Below are 19,968 nucleotides of genomic sequence, written 5' to 3'. Positions count from 1 at the left end.
GTGATTTTTCTGCCTTTGCTATCTGAGTATATTTTAAAATTTTTCTTAGGATATAGTTGAGGTCTTACTGCAGTGAATCAACATAGCATGATTTGAATTGAGAAAAAGAATAAAGCAGAAAAACACATTCATACAATTTCTGAAGTTTGCATAAGACAGGTATATGGGTATTTAATCCAGCTACCTTGGAGGCTGACTCAGGAAGATTTAGAGCTAGAGGCCAGCCTGACCATTATAATCATACCTTATCTCAACACACAGCTCTCTCCTAACAGACAAGGGGCTCCAAGTGCTTGTTAGCTACAATTGCAAATATGCGGGGTTCTCTCTTTTGTAAAGAACAATTTCCTACTGATTTTCTGCTCCTTTGTGTTTGAATCTTCAAATCGTCAAGCCTGGAAGCGTGAACTATGAGTCATACTGTAGTAAAGATCATGAATGAAAAGAATTCTGGTTTTTTGAAAGCTCTGCAGTAATCCTGAAGTAAACAATGCCGAGTTACTAAAAGTAAACATTAAGCTTTCTGTTAGTAAAGAAAAAACAACACTAAAGCGAGGTACTGGAAGTGAAGCTTGGGGTGGTCGAGTGCTTGCCTAACATGCAAGAAGCCTAGGTTTTTAAACATTCCCCCAATCCACTACATAGCCAGGCATTGTGGCTCAGGCCTGTAAGTTCAGCACCCAGAAGGTGGAGGCAGGAGGATCAAAGTCTCATAAATTCTAGGTTGCACCTACAAGTTGAAGGTCAGCCTGTGATGTATGAGACCTTGTCTTAGAAGATATTTCTGGGGTTTCTATCTCCTAAACACACTAAAGATTTAAGAATCTAATCAATTCTCTGGAAATTTTCTTGTCTTCTTTGTTTCTTTTCCTTGCCAGTATTCTCTATTTCCCTCTTTCATCCTGGCTCTTCCTGTTCACTCTGCTGTTGAGTCCTTTCTGTACATGCTATTACCTTTTGTTTGACATTCCAACTGTAGTGAAGTCATTTAAAATACATTAGTAACTTTAAGCATGTACTTACTACTAATAATATACACATATATTACACTTAATTTTGAGAAATAAGAACAGAGATACTAACTTTGAGCATTCTATGCAGTGACCCATGTATGTCAGTGACCTGCTGACTCTTGCTGACAGCAACAATAACATTTAAAAAGCACTCCAGTTTTAACTGTGGTAAAATGTAAAAAATAGCAATCTTAGAGTTAATGAGTATTTAGATTTCAACTGTCATTTTTAAATCATTGATTTTAATGTCAACTGAGTATTAGTGGTTTTAGTTAATAGTACTGTAGTTTTAAGCTGACACCAATTTGCATTAAATGGGAGAACCTTTCATTTATATATTATTTGAAGAAACCCCTAACCTTAAGTCTGAAATTATAGATTTTAGGTTGGGATAATTAGACTCATTTGACAATTTGCTTTGCTAACAAAGATAAACTATTACTGGAACTCTTTTTTTTTTTGTAACCCTTATTGTATTTAATATCTCTATTATGCAGTTTCACTTTTGCTTGTTTTAAAATAACTTTTTTAATTCAAGTCCCACTGTCATCCTTAAAGGGGGAAAATGAACAAAAATTTTACATTCAATTATGCAGAGGAACTTGAAGGATACTTGTGATCTCTGTTCTATAATACTTATACTTTCTGAGTTAATGTTAACACTTTGGTGTGTGTCTACAATTCCTCCCCCTCTTCCCACTCTTTCCCTCTTTGAGACAGGGTTTTACTGTGAAACCTTGGCTAGGCTGGAATTGTGTAGCTCAGGCAGACCTCATACTCACAGAGATCAGCCTGCCTCCGCCTCCAGAGTTCTGGGATAAAAGCCTTGCACCACTAGTGATTTCTGCCTCATAGCTTGTTTTTAAATACATACATGTAAGTTTTTGATGCAAAAATGCTGTATTAGTCATGTTTCTTTTTTCTTGTATCTATTTTGGTCTCCACATAAATTAATTCATTTGCCTTAATTTTATAAGCTTATCCATAAAAATGCTGTAAGTTGTTTTTCTATAAAGACGGTGTAAATTCTTTTTCCTCCCTTCCCTTTCTCTTGTTAGAGATCAAACCCAAGGGTTTGTGTATACTAAAGATAGATGTTCTTTTTATTGATCTTTTTTAAGAGGCAGGAAAGATCTTATGTAGCCCAGGATGGCTTTAACTTATAGTCTACCTGCCTTAGCCACCTGAGTGCTGGTATTACAAGTATGCATCACCAATGCACCACCACTACTAACCCCAAATCTACTCTTTCTGGTTTTTCAAGACATGGTTTCTCTCCATGTAGCCCAGACTGGCCAAAGAGTTGCCTGCCTCTGACTCCTAGTTCTGGGATTAAAGCCATGTGCCCATGCACAGCCCCCCCTCCCCTTTCTCTCTCTCTCTTCACATGCAGCCTTATTCTCCTTCCTTTCATCCTTCTTTTTTTTTTTTTAAATTATTTATTTATTATGTATACAATATTCTGTCTGTGTGTATGCCTGCAGGCCAGAAGAGGGCACCAGACCTCATTACAGATAGTTGTGAGCCACCATGTGGTTGCAGGGAATTGAACTCAGGACCTTTGGAAGAGTAGGCAATGCTCTTAACCACTGAGCCATCTTTCCAGTCCCCCTACAATTAAATTTTTAAGTTGACCTATAAAGTAGTGAATTTCAACATGAGTCATACTTTGTTAATGTTACTTCCCTATTACCCTCCTCAGAATAATTTCTTCATATCTGTATTAGGGTCCACCGTGCCTGTTTCTTGCTTTTATCACCTGTTTAATGGCTAAGTTACCACATAATTTTCCTTCCTTCCTGCAGTAAAAATTTAATTAAAAGGTACATGGGTGGCAGATGAAGCCAAATTCAAATATCGTTAAGTAGTGAGGAAAGGTGAGAAAGAAAAATTCAGATTTGTCCAGACCCTTCACCACCTACCTAATTAATTATCTTGCTCTAGAAACACTGTTAAATGTCAGGATCTAGCACCTTTAGTCTGTTTTGTGACCTTCATGTATCATTTTGAGTGATTAAGCTTAGACAACTGTTAGACAAGCTAACAATTGGTCATAGGATTCTTCTGAAATATCAGCGCTGGTGCCGTCCTTAGGGCAAGCTTGTCTAAGCTGGGTGTTACTGCATTCCTGGCCTGGTTGTGGGAGGCCAAGGCAGTGGATATTTCCTGGGCAGTGAGGTTGGGTGATTGAGCACAATCAACTGATAACCATTGAATAATTCGTCCATAAAGGGCTCTTAGCCATTGCCTCACATCAGCTATCACTGAGCAGTGAGGTTGGTGGTGTGGACTTTCTCACTACTGCTTAACTCCTGGAAAAAGGTCCTGAGGTGGAGGGCAATATGAATGTGTCTCGGAGACTGTTTTTTTGTTTTTGAGAGGATCACGCTATTGAGCCCCGACTGGCCTGGAAACCCACTTTATGGACCGTGCTGGCCTTGAACTCATAGATGGTCTCTGTTTATGAATGCTGGAATTTTAAAGGCCTGTGTCACCACACCCAGCCCTCATTTTGGTTTTTGTTATTTCTTATTTTTTTCTCTTGAGACACGTGAACTTGGCATTTCAGAAAGCAACCCCTTTTCATACTGATATTTCGAGTTTTTAACTAAACAAATTGGTGCATAATATAGCTCATCTTTAAATTTTAGTTAACTTCTATTCCTTTTTCCTTAGCAACATTAGATTGCCACCTACAGGTGAAAGAATGCAACAACAAGTTTTACATAGTGCCTATGCTTTTATTTTTCCTTCCCTTTTTTAAGATACAGGGTCTCAAAACCAAAAACAGAACAACAAAACAAACAAAAAACTAAACAGAGCCGGGCATGGTGGTGCATGCCTTTAATCCAAACACTTGGGAGACAGAGACATAGATTTCTGTGAGTTTGAGGGCAGCCTGGTTTACAAAATGAGTTCCAGGACAACCAGGACTAAAACCCCATCTCGACCCCCCCCCCCCCAAAAAAAAAACAAAACAAAACAAAGCAAATAAAACAAAGATAGGGTTTTTACAGAGCTGCCTTTGTAGAGCAGGTTGACCTTGAATTCACAGAGGTATTTTCAGCCTCTGCCTCCTGAGTGCTGAGATTAAATGTGAGTACTACTATACCTAGTTTATTCTACTCTTAGTATGATGATGCACTTGCTTACTTTATTCTATAGATGAATTCAATAAAATAAAACTTTGCAGTCAGGTAGTAGTGGCACATGCTTGGCAGATCTTTTGAGTTTGAAGCCAACCTGGTCTACAGGGTGAGTTCCAGAACAGCCAGGGCTAGACAGAGAAACCCTGTCTTGAAAAACAAATAACAAAAACCAAACGATAATTTTTTGATGCTCATCATATTTGTATTATGGGTTGTTAATACTTTTACTCAGCTGAACCAAAACAGAAAAGAGATAAATTTAATTAACTGTAGCTTAGCGCACCCGCTGAACTTGTGCGAGGCCCTGGGTTGTGAGTTGTAGGCAAGCCTGCACTACAAAATAAGTGAAACAAAAGTAAAAGACAGTGTGCTTGTGAAAGTAACTTTGAAAATGCTGACAGTAAAGACAAGTGAGATCCAGGTAGAGAGTGTTTTGAAGGTTTCATATTGGCCATGCATTGCAGAAATGGAAGTTTATCAACTGGTGTTTTTACCAGAAGGAAAACTAAACTCCCTTACTCTTTTTACCATAGCACAGAGGATGGTCACAGTTGGTTAGCACAGTGACTTTTATCTCAGGTGTCAAAAGCAGTTTTCCTTCTAGGCTGTTTTATTCTGCTAGTTGTTTTTTTTTTTTGTTGTTGTTGTTTGTTTTTAAATTTTATTTATTATGTATACAGTGATCTGCCTGCATGTATCCCTGCAGGCCAGAGAGGCACTAAATCTCATTACAGATGGTTGTGAGCCACCATGTGGTTGCTGGGAATTGAACTCAGGACCTTTGGAAGAGCAGGCAGAGCTCTTAACCACTGAGCCATCTCTCCAGTCCCCATTTTTTTTTTTTTTTTTGAGACTCATTTCTCTGCAACTTTGGAACCTGTCCTGGACCTAGCTCTTGTAGCCCATGCTGGCCTTGAACTCAGAGATCCGCCAGCCTCCGCCTCCCATTGCTGGGATTGGCGTACAATGCCCAGCATTTGTTCTGCTAGTTTTTAAAACTATTCTGTCTGCAGGATGAATCTGTTTCAAACTCTTGCCTGATGTAGCATTTTTCATTATGGTTGGGTAGGAATTTGAGACACTTTGATAGCTTTTAACCTTGAACATAAAGTTCGGAACTGTCACATACGAGAAATATGAGACTTCTAGGACCCTAGTGACTTGAATAATTGAATCTATCTATCTATCTATCTGTCTGTCTATCTATCTATCTATCTATCTATCTATTTATTTATTTTTGGTTTTTCGAGACAGGGTTTCTCTGTGGCTTTGGAGCCTGTCCTGGCACTAGCTCTGTAGACCAGGCTGGTCTCGAACTCACAGAGATCCGCCTGCCTCTGCCTCCCGAGTGCTGGGATTAAAGGCGTGCGCCACCTTCGCCTGGCTTATTTTTTTAGTCCCGATCACGTGAATTTGAAGCTGAGTTCAAATGCCCTGTGCAGCTGAAGATACCTTGAATCTGTTGATCCTCTTACCTCTCTCCCAAGCACTAGCATTACAGGCATGCGCCGCCATTCCCAGTTTTATTTTTAAAACTAAGTTTTTGGTTAGCATACAAAATAATAGTTTTTAATGTGGTGATTTCATATATGTATAATTGTTGTCGCACTCCCTCACTCACCCTGCTTTCTCCCATTCCCCTTCAGCCTTAAATAGACATTTTTTAAAATGTAGAATAAAGTGGGTGCTGTGTCAATGCCTATATAATCCTTGTACTCTGGAAGTAGAGGCAGGAGGGTCAAGTGTTCAGGGCCAGCCTCAGTTGTGTAGGGAGTTCAAGACCAGTCTGTGTTACTTGAGACTCTGTTTTAAAAACCTAAATAAACAAAATCCAAACTTTTATTTAGATTAACTATTTTGTCTCATGACAGTATTAAGCATGTGAGATACCTCTAAATAAAAAATGCTCATTTAAAAGATAGTGTGTGTGTGTATAATAAAAGTGATTAAAAAATAGTGAAGGCTGTACTCATTCTTCATATTAATCCCAAAGACTTCACTTGACAAATGTAAATACAGTCTTGGATTGGTGTATATTAGACACAATAGCCTTCCTTAAGCCTAAACACAGAAACAAAAGCATGTATTATAAGAGAAAGTCTGAGATGGAAGTGATAAAGTGGGTATTGAGTGAACCTTTGTTAAAATTTAGCTGGTATCCTTGTAAAATTTCCACGTATTCATTAAGCTATATTATGTCATTTTTATTGTTAGCTGATTTGAAGTTGACTTCTGTCCTCATACTTGTCATAGTTTGCTTACTCTGGTTGGAAGATTAAGATTTTATTATTCTTTTTACATAGGTATTTGTGTAGATACTAAGATTAAGATTGTTCTGTGGGCTGGGTTAGTTTAAATGTACCAGGGCACATTTTGCTTCAGTGTCACAAAATAGAACTTTTGAGTTGTGGATTTGTTGTGGGTGCTATAAATTTGAAAATAAAATAGGTTGAGAATGCTGGTTGTGGTATTTATAATTCAGGATCTTTGATGCATCCTTTGTGTCCTTTGGTTTTTAGCTGGGTGGAGTGATAAATGCCTGTAATCTTAGGACATGATAAATTAAGGCAAAATGTTTGGACCAGTTTAGGCTTTATGGAGAGACCTAATCTCAAAAAAATGGGGGTTAAATGTTTATTTTAAAAATTTTATTTGTGTATGTCACAGGGGGATGCAAGCATATACATGCCAGAGCATGTATGTAGAGGTCAGAACAGCTCTACAGTGAATGCAGAACTAATACTTAATACAATTATAATACTTAAAATTGCTATCCTTGATGTTTTACTTGAGTTGATGATCACTCTAAAGAACCTTTTAAAATTAATTTTTTGAGAATTCTAGGTAGGCTTAAGAAGTTTTATTTCCTTTTATTTTGGACTGACCTGAACTTATTCTCCTGCCTCAGTCTCCTGATTGCTGGGATTACTGATGTATACACCACATTTGGCTCTGAATTATTACATTATTACTGTATTAGAAAGCAGAGAGGTTTGGGGAATTCTCCGCCTGTTGATGCCAGTTTGTCTTGTTTTAGGAAATAGGGTCTGACCATTTTAGAACAGACTAAAGACAATCAGTTCTTAGAAATTATGGAATGGGGGGAGGGTAAGCATTATATTAAACTTGGTAAGTTTTAGTTCTGATAGCTTCATTTTGTTCTTCACTGCATTTTTCCCCCCACCCCGTGAAGTAAATCCATTTCATTATAAATTCAAGGAAGGGTTTGGTTAAGGACAATAGCCTAACCCTTTGCTGTTTAGATAACATCAAGATTCAGGCATGCACTGTGACCGGAACTTGTGTGTGCTAGCAGGATAGGATTTATTCAGTAGGAGCTCTGCCAGTGACAAAGAACAGAAGGTATATCTTCTAAAACCCATTTAAAGTTTCTGAATTAAAAAGTCCTAGATTTTAATATCTTAATCATCTTAAAAGGAATTTAAACAGAACCTATATTTGGCATAAAATTCTAGTGCTGTATGGATTTTTATGGTTTTATTTTATATGAAGAGCCAGTTTTTGAAAGCTGAAGTATCAGGATCTCAGAGGAATAATGGTATATAATGTTATTGGTAAGATTTATTTTCTGTGATAAAGAAATTGACTTAATTGAAAAAATGCACTTTAGCAAGCCGACAAGGCTTTGTTTGATGTAGTTTTGAAGCTTGTTGTTAATGCTGGAAATGTCTTATGTGGGTGTCTGTCAGAAAAGTATTTAATATGCATCTTAGTTGTGTTGTATTAAGATACTTTTATATTATTCTTTATCTTTATGGAGTCATTGAAAGCTTTATTTATATAAACATTTACATTTATAATATGCATATTTTAAATGTAAGCAGAGTTGGAATTATGAGTTTTTCAAGTGTATTTGAAGGGTTAATTCTTGGTAATTTCCTAGGAGGTGTATAATATATTTGAAGTTAGTGATAATGGGTGAATTTTAGAACAGCTTTATATTTAAGTTAATGTTGCAATTTTGCTAAAATTGGTAAGGTGTTAATTATGTTTTAAAGCAGTTGACATGTAGAGAAGTAATTTTTGTATAAAGTATTGCAATATAACATGGTCGGTGATTGTTTAGGAAACTAAATTACCATGCAAGTCGAGAAGAATTGGAGTATTCCTTGATATGCTTTTTTACTGCTCAAAATCTTGGGAATATAGTTAATACTTGTTAAATTTAAGGGAAAAATTTTAAATAGTTTGTGGGCCCAGTGAAGACACTGAATTTTAATGGCAATTCCACCTTAACATACTGGTTTGTTCCTTATAATTCCAGTACTTTTGAGGCTGAGCTAAAAAGATTGCCATAAGTTTGAGCTAGCTTTGATTACATATCTTGCAAGTGATCAATAAGTACTCAACCGAAGACTGGCAGTTGGTGGGGTGGGGGGTGGGGTGGGAGGGAGGAAGGAAGGAGATGGGATTGTTAGGTGTGGTGATGAACACCTTTAACTTTAATCCCAGCACACAGGCAGTCAGCCTGGTCCACTGTTGGGGGCTGCAGACCCCTGGCCCCTTGACTTTCTTTGCCTGCCACAGACCCTTTGCCTGCTGAAGTGAACTGAGCAAAACAACTTGTTTACCTGTGCTCTGAGCTCAAGACCTTGATGGCAGGGGAGTGGGTTCTGGTGAGGCCTGCAGCTTGAAAGATCCCGAAAGCTGGGGTGTGGCTATATAAGATCCCTATATAAGCTTACCTAGAACACAGTAAAGTTGGCATTCTTGTTTCAAGCATGATCCATGTCCTTGTGTCTTTGTGTGCGTGTGTTTTTAAGTCTGCAGCCTAGTTCCTGGCTTGACTACCATTCTATAGTGCAGGCACTACAGTCTACATATATAGTGGGCTCCAGGACAGCTGGGCTACATAGTGAGATCCTGTAAAAAAAGAAAAAAGAAAAAGACTAGGGACCCTTTTTTTTTTTTAGATCCTCTCCTTCCCCCTGTTTTTCCTCTCTTCTGGGTCTCTTGTAGCTCATGCTGGCCTGCAACTCCAAGTAGCTGAGGCTGACCTTGAACTTTGATCCTCAGTCTCCACTTTCCATCTTCTAGCTTAATAGGTGGGCCAGCCATATGCAGGGTTGCTCTTTGTGTGCAGATCTTCTGGTGTGTTTCTCTTGACTCCCAGCCTTAGAAGCTTAGGGATTGCTGGACCCAGTTGAGTTTCCTGATCTGTGTTCAGTAAACTGGAGCAAGTGTAGAGCATGCCGTGTTAGCTTCACAGTGCTCAGTTACCAGTTTCCTTCATTGCCTGATGTTCATTCTTTAAATCATTATGCATTTTTGTCTCTGTTTTAGACAGGGGGGTAAATCTGATCACTGTTTGAAACTGAAGATTATAAAAACTGGAAGCAGGGGCTGGTGAGATGGCTCAGTGGGTAAAAGTGCTTATTTCACTAGTCTGATGACACCTGAGTTCAATATCCGGCACTGGAGAGGGGGTGAGAACTGACTTTGTTGTCCTCTAACCTCCACACACTTTGTGGAATACCCACTTGCACTTACACAAACACAATAATAATAAAAATTTAAATTTAAAGACTAAAAGTAGTTTCTTTATGTAAATGTGGTGATAGGAAATAACTAAAATTGGTTATCAGAAATTATTACCAATAAATCCTTAGTGGTGCTGAGTTTAATGAACCCCAGCTTAGTCCAGTATTCTCTAGTGGAGACTTACCTTTGAAGACAAAAGCAGGACTGGCCTTATGCTACAAGTTCAGGCACTCACTACTGATCTTTATCACAGGGAACAATGCTGGGCTTGCTTAATTGTTTCTAGATAGCCAGCCCTTGAATAACTACCGCATCAAATCATTGATTTAATGGATTGTTATTATGGTATTGGGATGACTGTTAAGTATGCTTTAGTGCCGAAGTACTGCCATAGACTGAGAAGATATTCCTAAATTGTCCAAAGGATTTTGGATGGTAGCATGACTTGTTTTGGAGAAGCTGGACTAGATACTTTTAAAACTACTGCATTTCTGCAGTGACATTCGGGTTAATATTTTCTTTTGATTGGTAAATGGATTTTAAACATTTCTTTTTTTAAAATATTTATTTATTATGTATGCAAGATTCTGTCTGTGTATATGCCTGCAGGCCAGAAGAGGGCACCAGACCCCTTTACAGATGGTTGTGAGCCACCATGTGGTTGCTGGGAATTGAACTCAGGACCTTTGGAAGAGCAGGCAATGCTCTTAACCTCCGAGCCATCTCTCCAGCCCCGATTTTAAACATTTCTATATAGAGAGTAGTCTAAAATTCTTTGTCATTTAAAAATTATTGCTGTCTTAACAGAAATACCTTTGTCGAACAGTAACGGTCAAATAAGTGTCTTTTGATTGTTTGCTATGTGCCAGATGTGATGTATACTAGTTAGGGGAACATACGGAGTCTAAAGTGAGTGAGATGTTAGTGCTCCACTGTGTTCTGCAGAGACAAACCCTGCTTGTTTTTGTTTGTTTTGTTTACGTGCCTGTGAGCGTGTACACCCCCCCCCCCAGTACTCTTATCTTTCTGTTGTGGATTCACAGTGTCAGATTTTAGGTCATGGGGCTTGTGTGGTGAGGCCATCCCACCAGCTCTCTACCCTTGTTTTAAAGTAGTAACTCAGACTTTTTAGATTTAGTCTCTCCTGTATGATTTTATAATTATTGTCAGTGTGCAGGGGTTTATGTAGTAATACTGTATTATAAGTTAGAACTGTCCCAGTGGTGCCAGATGCCTTTAATTCCAGCACTCAGGAAGATCTCAGTTAATTCAAGGCCAAACTGGCCTATATAGTGATTTCCAGGCCAGCCAGAGAAGAGATTTAGAACTGATAATTTATATGTAACTGGCCGTTGATATTTGTGGAGGACTGATGCCAGGATTTGCCAGGTACTAAAGTCTGAGGTATTTAATTTTTTTATGCAATGTGGTATACTATTTGCACTTAACCCATGCATGTTCTTTTGCTATTCATGACAGTAAAAAAGTGTACATGTCGAGTACACGTGCTTCCTCTTCTCAAATATATTTGCTCCCTGGTTGGTTGAACTCACTGGAAGTCTTCTGGTTATACAGATACAGCTCAGTGGGAGAACACTTAGTTATCTAAGAACCCTAGGCAGGTTCTCCAGCTCCTCAAAAATAGTACTTGCAGGTTCTGCAGTCACAATAATATGCCAGTTTTTTGACTCACCACTATTTACGACCTGAAAACAGTATGCTTCATTAATCCATACCTGCTGCAGCTTTGATATATAACAATCTGAGTTATTTTTTTCATCCTCCAGCTTTAGGATAGGTAGTCTTATTCATCTACCTTGAGCTAAACTACCTCATGGAACGGAATTGAATTACAGTAAAACAACAAGCACCAGCAAGAAAACCAACCACATAGCCTGTTTTGGGAGTGTATTAGGTGGGGAGAGGAAGAGTCTCATCAAGGTTAAGTAGCTCAGACTAGCCTCAGACTCCGGTTACTCTGAGTGCTGGGATTACAGGTGTGTACCCCTGGTCTGTGTTTTAAGGGATTACTGTACCTAACAAATACTAATTGAATGTGTTACATATTTAATAGTAATTCCTAGCCAAAATTTTATTAGGATAACACCGAACCAGACTTGTCTGATAGATACTAGGTACACTGAGCAATCCTCTCTGATTGTTTTCTACTCTCTATGAAACTTGTCTGGGGTAAAAATTGAGTTAATGGACAGATTACTAAGAAAGGGATAGGGGAGAGATCATTAAAGACATTTGCAAAACACCACCATTTTTATTGCCAAGAAAGTTTGGCCAGGTGGTGGTGGTGGTGCACGCCTTTAATCCCAGTACTCAGGAGGCAGAAGCAGGTGAATCTCTTGAGTTTGAGGTCATCCTGGTCCACAGCGCAAGCCCAGGGAGGCCAGGACTACACGGAGAAACCCTGTCTCAAAAACACAACAAAGTTTGTTGTTGAGACAAGATCTTACTGTTTTACAACTCGGCTGGCCTGGAGTTTACTATGTAAGCCCGATTGGCCTTGAATGCACAGATATTCTTCTTTCAAATGCTGGGCTGGGATTAAAGTTGTGAGCTACCATACCTGGTATTATTAACATTTTTTAAAGATAAATCATTCTTTGATATTTTCATATAGTATGTTTTGACATACCCATCCTCCTGCCTCTTCTTCTCCCACTTCCACAGAACACTTTTTCTCAACAAGCTTAAAAAAATTTTTTCATGTTCTGCTTTTGATTTTGGTATTATGCATTCAGTTTAATTATGGTTGATAGGATAACTTACTAGTGACTATTCCACTGAAGAATGTGCCCTCCTCCCCAAGCTAATGCTCAGGTCCTGTGAGCCCCTTCTCTGTCCATGATGGAATGGTGATGGCCATATTTCATATTTGCTGCTGTGAGTTAGTGAGCGCGGCTGTTATGTGCAGAGGACAGCGTTGCACAGTGTTTTCCCCCGTCTTTGGGTTCTTTTTTTCCCTTGCCATTTACAATGATGTAAGCCTTGAAGAGAGTGATACAGATTTGGTGTTTAGGGTTGAGCTTTCAACAGTTACTTATTCTACCAGTTATGAGTCTATTAACTGCAAAAAGATGTATCTCTGTCCAAGATTGAGGGCAGCAATAGTCTGTGGGTATAAACATAACTACGTGGAAGGTAGTTTGGACAAAACAAGAATAATAGGTTCCCCCTAGGGCCTGAGACTCAGGTTACATATCAAAAAGCATGATTTTCCTCCTGTGGAATGGGCCCCAAATACGATCACAAAGTAGTTAGTTCTGTATATAATAGTCATGACCCTGTTGTACCCATGAGGATGTTTTGCCTGACAGGTTGGTATTGTAGTGAACAAAATCCATATCGGGGTAAGACTGTTGATAACTTCTCTCTAGTAGCACCTTCTGGTGCTAGGAAAGTTCTCCACAGGCAGACAGTTTATAACTGAGTTCTAACTTGCTTTCTCAGTGTGTGGTGTCATCAGCAGTGGGGTTTTACCATCTAGTTGTGGTGGGCAGCCAAGATCTGTTTTTAAAGAAAGGCAACATTTGTGTCTTTTGTTCTTGCAGTTATCTTCACCTGTTGTGTGAAGCACAGCACCGATCAGGCCTCTGTAGAAATGGACAAAGAAGAAAGGAAGACTATCAACAAGGGTCAAGAAGATGAAATGGTAACTATCTTTCATAATTTCCTAAGGAGTAAAAAGGTAAAATGAAAGAAAAACCAACATGGGTTGGGGTACAACCTAGTGGTAGAGTGTTTGTACATCTAATGTTCTGAGGCTCTTGGTTTGATCCCTAGTGAAATGCCTGTCCATGACACATGCATATGAATTTTTGTATCCTGATTTAGGGTGTGTGTGTGTGTGTGTGTGTGTGTGTGTGTGTGTGTGTGCGCTTCTGCACGCATATTTTGTTTGTTTTAGGCAAAGTCACCATGAAGCCCTGGTTGAACTGAAATTTAACTCCATAGACCAGGCCAGTTTCAGTCTCATGAGTTCTACCTGCATGTGCCTTTCAAGTCCACGGATCAAAGGCCTGGTTTGACTTGAGTGTTTTAATTGAAGTGGTTGTTTTTGTTGCTGTTTATTATTATTTGTTTTTGTTTTATGAGACAGGGTTTCTCTATGTAGCCCTGACTGTCCTGGAACTCACGGTAGACCAGGCAGCGTCAGAGATCCACCTGCCTCTGCCTCCCAAGTCCTGGGGTTAAAGGGATGTGCCGCTGCCACCTGACTTGTTTATTTTTAAAATTTTAAAAATGTATGCTTTATCATTTTTGTGTGTACATTAAGTACGTGTGTGCCGTGGGGTGCATGTGGTGGAGGTCAGAAGATGACTTTCAGGAGTTCAAGTCAGCAGGCATGCATGGCAAGAACATTTGTTCTGATACATCTTGCGAGCTCCCCAAGTAACCTCTCCTGAGTTAGTCTCCCAAGTGCTGAGATTATAGGCATGTATCACCACCATGTTAAGGAATAAGTTTTAGTATATCTCGCTGCCATCAGATAAACAAATTTCCACTACTTACTTGACATGTATACTTCATGAAGCCTTTGTCAGTTTGAGGTGTTTTATTTGGCAACCATTGTGGGTGGGAATTCAAGAATATTTAAAAATGATTTGGGTTAGTAAAGTTGATCAGTCACAGTGGTATTGAAACAGCAAGTTACTTTTAAAAAAATCATCTAAATGTAATGTGCCTGGCATAGTAATACATGCTTTGTAATCCTGGATGCAGGGCACAGAGGCAGGAGGATCATAAGTTGGAGGCCAGCCTTGGGTGCATCACTTATCAGTGTGAGGCCCTGTGTCATGGCCAGCACTTTAATGTCTGAGCCTTCTCAACAATCTGAGATCCTTGTCTCAATTAGTCAGTGAATGTAGTGTCATAAAATATGACGGAAGTAAAAAAGAAGTGAAATCCTGATACCGAGTGTAGTTGACAGTAATGGAGCACTGTAGTTTTGACAGAGGAAACTGGCTTGAAGGATCTAGAAGAAATACTGATATTTTTACAGTTTTCTGTAAGTCAGAAATGGTTGCAAAACAAAAACTTTTTAAAAAAGTTTTAAATGAAATGATAAAAGTTACAAGGAATGGGACTGAAGAGCTTGTTTGGTGGTTGAGAGCACTGGCTAGTCTTCTAGAGGACCCCAGGTTAGATTCTCTGTATTCACATGGAGACTTTTTGTAATGCCACTTCCAGGGGGCATCCAGAGCCCCTTCTGGTCCGAGGGCACTGCACACACATGGTTTACAGTCACATGGGCAAAACATTCCTACACATAAAATATATATGATTTGCTATGTATCTTTGAAACAAGTTTATCTGCCTTATTTTCTCATTAATCATACACACACAGTTGAATTAGTAGCAAATAATTTATTAGACATAAATATAGATCATGCTCAACAAATTTTACTCTTAAATCTGAAATTTTCAGTAAGTTTTACTGAAAATAACAGATAATCAGTTGAGAAAATAAAATTTATATAAAAATACGTATCTTGGAAATAAGTTTATCTCTTATCATCTGCTCATTAATCATGTGATTGCCATTTTTGTTCAGGAGATACATGGCTATAACTTATGCCACTGGAAGCTTGCCATGGTTTCCATAGGAGTGATTTGTACTGGTGGTTTTCTCCTCCTCCTCCTCTATTGGATGCCTGAGTGGCGAGTGAAAGCCACATGCGTTAGAGCTGCAGTTAAAGACTGTGAAGTGGTGCTGCTCAGGACTACTGTAAGTCCATGCATGTATTACTAGTAGCTGGTTGATTATTCAATAATGTCTTTGTGTAAACTGTTCAGAATAAGTGACTGGGACTTTGGAATGTTTAGTATTTCTCAGGTATGACTTTGAAATGAATATTTTTGTGGTGATAAGGCTAAAAAGTTTTAAATAGGATGAGGCTATCTTATAGTTCTTTGTGACCCGGGGGATTATTAGATGCTTAATTGTCTTTTAAGGTCCTGAGTACTGACCACTCATTGACTAGGCCAGGTTTGACTATATGATGTTATGTCTTAAACAATTTTTTTTAAGAACCCTAGTAAAACATTTATAAGAGGCTGTAATAGTTAGTTTATTATATATGTGAGTAAATTAAGGCTTGAATTGTGAACTTTTATGGAATCTGTGTACTGATGGTGTGCTAAAGTTGATCATAAATTTTTCATGGGTGAGTAGGAAATGATACTCTCTCAGCAAGAGATGACTAAATTTTTAAGTAATAGACTTTACATAAAGTACAGGCTGTTATTTAATGTGCATAACTTTTAACCTTTCTCCCTTTCTTCTAAGGATGAATTTAGAATGTGGTTTTGTGCAAAAATTCGCTTTCTTCCTCTGGAAAATCAACCAAATTTTAATGCAAAATCTGTAGTTAATAAGGTTTCTAATGGCCATGCTGTTCATTTAACTGAGAATCTGACTGAAGAAAATAGATGCGAGATGAATAAATACTCACAGACTCAGTCCCAACAGGTACTGTGATGGAGTATCAAAGCTTTTTTGAAAAACCATAATGTTCTACATTATCAAAGGTAGATCATAATTTGCAAAATTATACGTGAGCTAAAATTAGATGCATTGTAAAATATTTGCCATTAAATAAAACTAAGTTTAATAGAAAAAAATGACATGTTATGAGAAGTGATGATAAGCCTTCTGATGTAATATTTATGTGTGTTCTACAGATGCGTTATTTCACCCACCATAGCATAAAATATTTCTGGAATGATACCATTCACAATTTTGATTTCTTAAAGTAAGTATTTTTCTTTTGCTTAGAATATATTATGAGCATCTTGAAAATGCATTTAAAAAAGCTGTATTCTAATGTTACATAAATTCAGAGAGACTTATTCTATTACCTTTATTCACTTATAAAGTGAGTTTCACCTGCAACTTGTACCTTTGAAAAATTTACATAAAATTTAGAAAGCTCGTGCTTCCCTATGGAACATGCTTGTGATGCTAGCTGTCGGGGAGGCTGAGGGGCGTGAAGAATTTTAGAATACCTCACAGCTTAGGTTTTCTACTTGTGTTTTCTTGTTATTTTATTTTACTTTGTTTTGAGTGTGCACTGGGCTTAGGATTGAATCTGGAACTCACACATGCTAATAAGCAGTGAGTGACTGTACCACCGAGCCCCTCTCCCCAACCCTAGAGCTTTACCTTTCCTATGTTATTAGTCTTGTTCATTTGTAATCAGAGAATCATGGAATACTTATTTAGAAAACTTTACTAATGAGAAAGAGCACTTGCAACTGTGTTCCTTTTGATAGGAAAAATTGGAATAATCCTTTATTTTGTTTTGTGTGTATAAAAAAAGGATCAAGAATATTTAAGATAATACCTGGAAATTTTACCTGAAATACTAAAGAATTAGATTGTTCTGTAATGGGCCTGATGGTTTTCTCATGCCTGGTTCTAAAGTTGAAGAACCATCACTTTAAGGAAAAATGCTGATGTCAGATCCAATGTCCTGCAGTCTTGTTAAACACTGAACTGCTAGTCTGTCTTTGAATTGCATTCTGGAGAAGTCATCAGCTCTGATGGGAAGAATGTCTAATATAATTGTTTGGCCTCTGCCAGCCATTGAAATTTGTAAAATTTAAACTTACCCTAATGACATCAACAAATTGTAGAGCTTAGCTTCCCTGTATGTAAAATGTAGAGAATAAGGAGATTAATATGTTTAATTCTCTTGGTTTAGAAATGTTTGACTGGTAACAGTTAAAATAAGTAAAATTATGTTTTTTTGGGGAAAAACATCCTAGTTAGGATTGTTCTAGGTCTTAGACATTTATGGTCTATATATTTGAAACAAGATATGTAGTAGTAGTTCAGGAAAGTATTTATATTGGTGCATTGTGGAAGAAAATGAGTAGGAATTCTTCATTTAAAACTAAAAATATAAAGGAGAAACAGGATAAAAACCAAGTCTTGTTTAGAATTCTCAGTAGTTATACTTTATCTGAAGCTTTATTAGTTTTATTGCTGACTCATAACCTTTGAAAACTGTTAAAGGATAATGTATATTTACTTACATAGTATTATTTATACCCATGACATACAGTGGATAGCGTAGCTGTGTTTGAGACTTATGCCAATTCATTGTTTTATTTAAGACTTTGAGATCTTAAAATTCTCATGATTTCTAATTTTGTTGTTAATAATTTCTAAGAAGTTTGTAAGGAAGTTACAGTTTTAAAATCACACATATAGCAAAATGAGGCATTAATATGGATATTTTAAACTTTGTTTAAAGTAAAAACTTTGGATTTATTTAGGGGACTGGATGAAGGTGTTTCTTGTACATCAATTTATGAAAAGCATAGTGCAGGACTGACAAAAGGGATGCATGCCTACAGGTAACTTTATCCAACTAAAGTAGATCTGTTCTCAAAATTCCTAAATTCAGAAGTGTATATATAGCCAACTCTGTACCGTATAATGTAGGTACTTAAGCAAAACATGCTGTTAGTTGTGCCCTTACTGATATTTTGAGCAAAACTCCTTTAGTTTAAGAATTATAAGAATATTAAGCTAAAGTTAACTATCCTAAAGTTTTATTATTTCATCAATTCTAAGATGCAAAACTCATATTTCTTGTCTCTGAAATTGGAATGTTGTTTAGTGTGTGGAGTGCCATCCTCAGTCACGCATATTATAATGGAGTGTTCTGTAAATTAGCAGCACCTTAGATTTTCTGATATGGGAAGTGTAAGCATGAGCTTGGATTTCCCACCAGGAAACTATAAACTGGAGCCATGCTTTTTTTGTGTGTTATTGGTTAAAGTATAAAAATAATGCCAGTGTATTACATATTTTAAAGATAAATGTAGTTTTTGGATTGAATTGGAATTTTTATTGTAATGTGTTTTTCAATGTTTGAACAAAAAATTCAGACTTAACACTTTATAAAAGGCTATAATTATAATAGCATACAAATCATTACAGGAGATTAAAATGAAGAACCTGTGGGTTTTAGAGGGATGAGGGATTGGGTGGAATTTACAGCCTTACTCAAGCTACAACCTACACTGAGGCACGCACCCCCTACCTCCCTGGATTTTATGGGGGGGGGCTTTTATTTATTTATTTTTAAAAAAATGACAAGGCCTCATAGTTAAGCCTGACTTCGCTCAGTATGTAGTCAAGGATGGATGTCTTTGTACTCCTGGTCTTACATTTGCTTCCCAAGTGGTGGGCTTCCCAGGAAGTACCACACCATGCTTGATTTATGCGGTCCTTTGGAATTGAAGCGAGGGTCTTATGCATGAATGGCAGCGGCTCTGATAGTGGAGCAGCAGCATCCCCTGTCACTAAGCAACTTTAAGAAAGTGTTTTTCTGAAGGATTTCAAGGGTGCAGTGTTTTGAAATGAACTTTGTTAGTAAAATATTCTCCCTAGGGAAAAAAAGTAGAGTAAAAAGTATGTAATTTCTTATAAAAGTCGTAATTTAAATCTCAATACAGTTTGCTTTGTTTGGGGGCTAGAGAAGATGTCTCAGTGGTTAAGAGCACTTGCTCTCCCAGAGGACATGGATTTAGCACCCACATGGCCGCTTACAACTAATTGTCTGTAATCCCAGTTCCAGAGGATCCAATGTGCTCCCCTGGCCTCCGTAGGTATTGCATGCATGTGATGCGTAGACACAGGTAGGCAAAATGCACATGAAATAAAAATGAAAATCTCAAAAAAAAAATTGTCTGTCAAGAAGAGAACTTTAGTCAGTTGTCGTGGCTTACACCTTTAGTCTCAGGATTTGGGAAGTTGAGACAGAAGGATTTCCATGAGTTTGAAGGCAGCCTGATCTATGTAGTAATTTTCAGGACAGCTTAGACATAACAAAATGAGTCTTTTCCTTACATGATTATTTACTATGACAAGAAAGGTTCTTGTCATAGTAAAAATGAGACTCAAAATGATGTAAACTGCTAAAAGTTTGGTTACCAGTATCGACTGCTTTGGTTTAAATAGCATAGATAGCTTTTTAAATTTTTTTGTTTTTTGTTTTCAAGACAGGGTTGGTCTATGTGTTCCTGGCTGTCTTGGAACTTGCTATGTAGACCAGGCTGGCCTCGAACCCGCAGAGACCTGTGTACCTCCTGCTTCCCAAATGCTGGGATTAAAGGTGTGTGCCAGAACTACACAGGAGTTATTTTTTATTTTTTAAAGTAGAGAACTTTAGTCATGGAACATAAGGTTTTAAAAGCAAGAGTCATAAGAACAATTGGCCTTACTTATATCTAACATTTTTTTCCTAAATCATTTACTAATACAGTTACCGTAT

The 19,968-nt window shown here is 37.7% G+C and overlaps 1 protein-coding gene across 5 annotated transcripts in view; it reads left to right on the top strand.

Moving 5' to 3' along the window:
- The window catches only part of Atp13a3 (ATPase 13A3), an 80,269-nt gene that overhangs the window by 12,716 nt on the left and 47,585 nt on the right, over window positions 1–19,968 (top strand). For 3 of the 5 annotated variants that reach the window (XM_050159762.1, XM_050159765.1, XM_050159763.1), the window contains exons 3-7: window positions 13,231–13,331; window positions 15,234–15,407; window positions 15,969–16,151; window positions 16,364–16,434; window positions 17,963–18,043. In XM_050159762.1, coding sequence (XP_050015719.1) covers window positions 13,281–13,331; window positions 15,234–15,407; window positions 15,969–16,151; window positions 16,364–16,434; window positions 17,963–18,043 — 560 coding nt within the window. In that variant the 5' untranslated portion in view covers window positions 13,231–13,280. Of the gene's footprint in view, window positions 1–13,230; window positions 13,332–15,233; window positions 15,408–15,968; window positions 16,152–16,363; window positions 16,435–17,962; window positions 18,044–18,104; window positions 19,810–19,968 lie in introns of those variants that run through there. The other 2 variants (XM_050159764.1, XM_050159766.1) reach the window with 2 other exon arrangements.

This window comes from Alexandromys fortis, unplaced genomic scaffold, assembly GCF_014885135.2.
Source record: "Alexandromys fortis isolate MF-2015 unplaced genomic scaffold, M_Fortis_MF-2015_v1.1 scaffold_119, whole genome shotgun sequence".
In the NCBI taxonomy this organism is placed as follows: Eukaryota; Metazoa; Chordata; class Mammalia; order Rodentia; family Cricetidae; genus Alexandromys; species Alexandromys fortis.
Note: the sequence above shows the minus strand (reverse complement) of the source record. Positions and strands in the feature narration are given on the sequence as shown.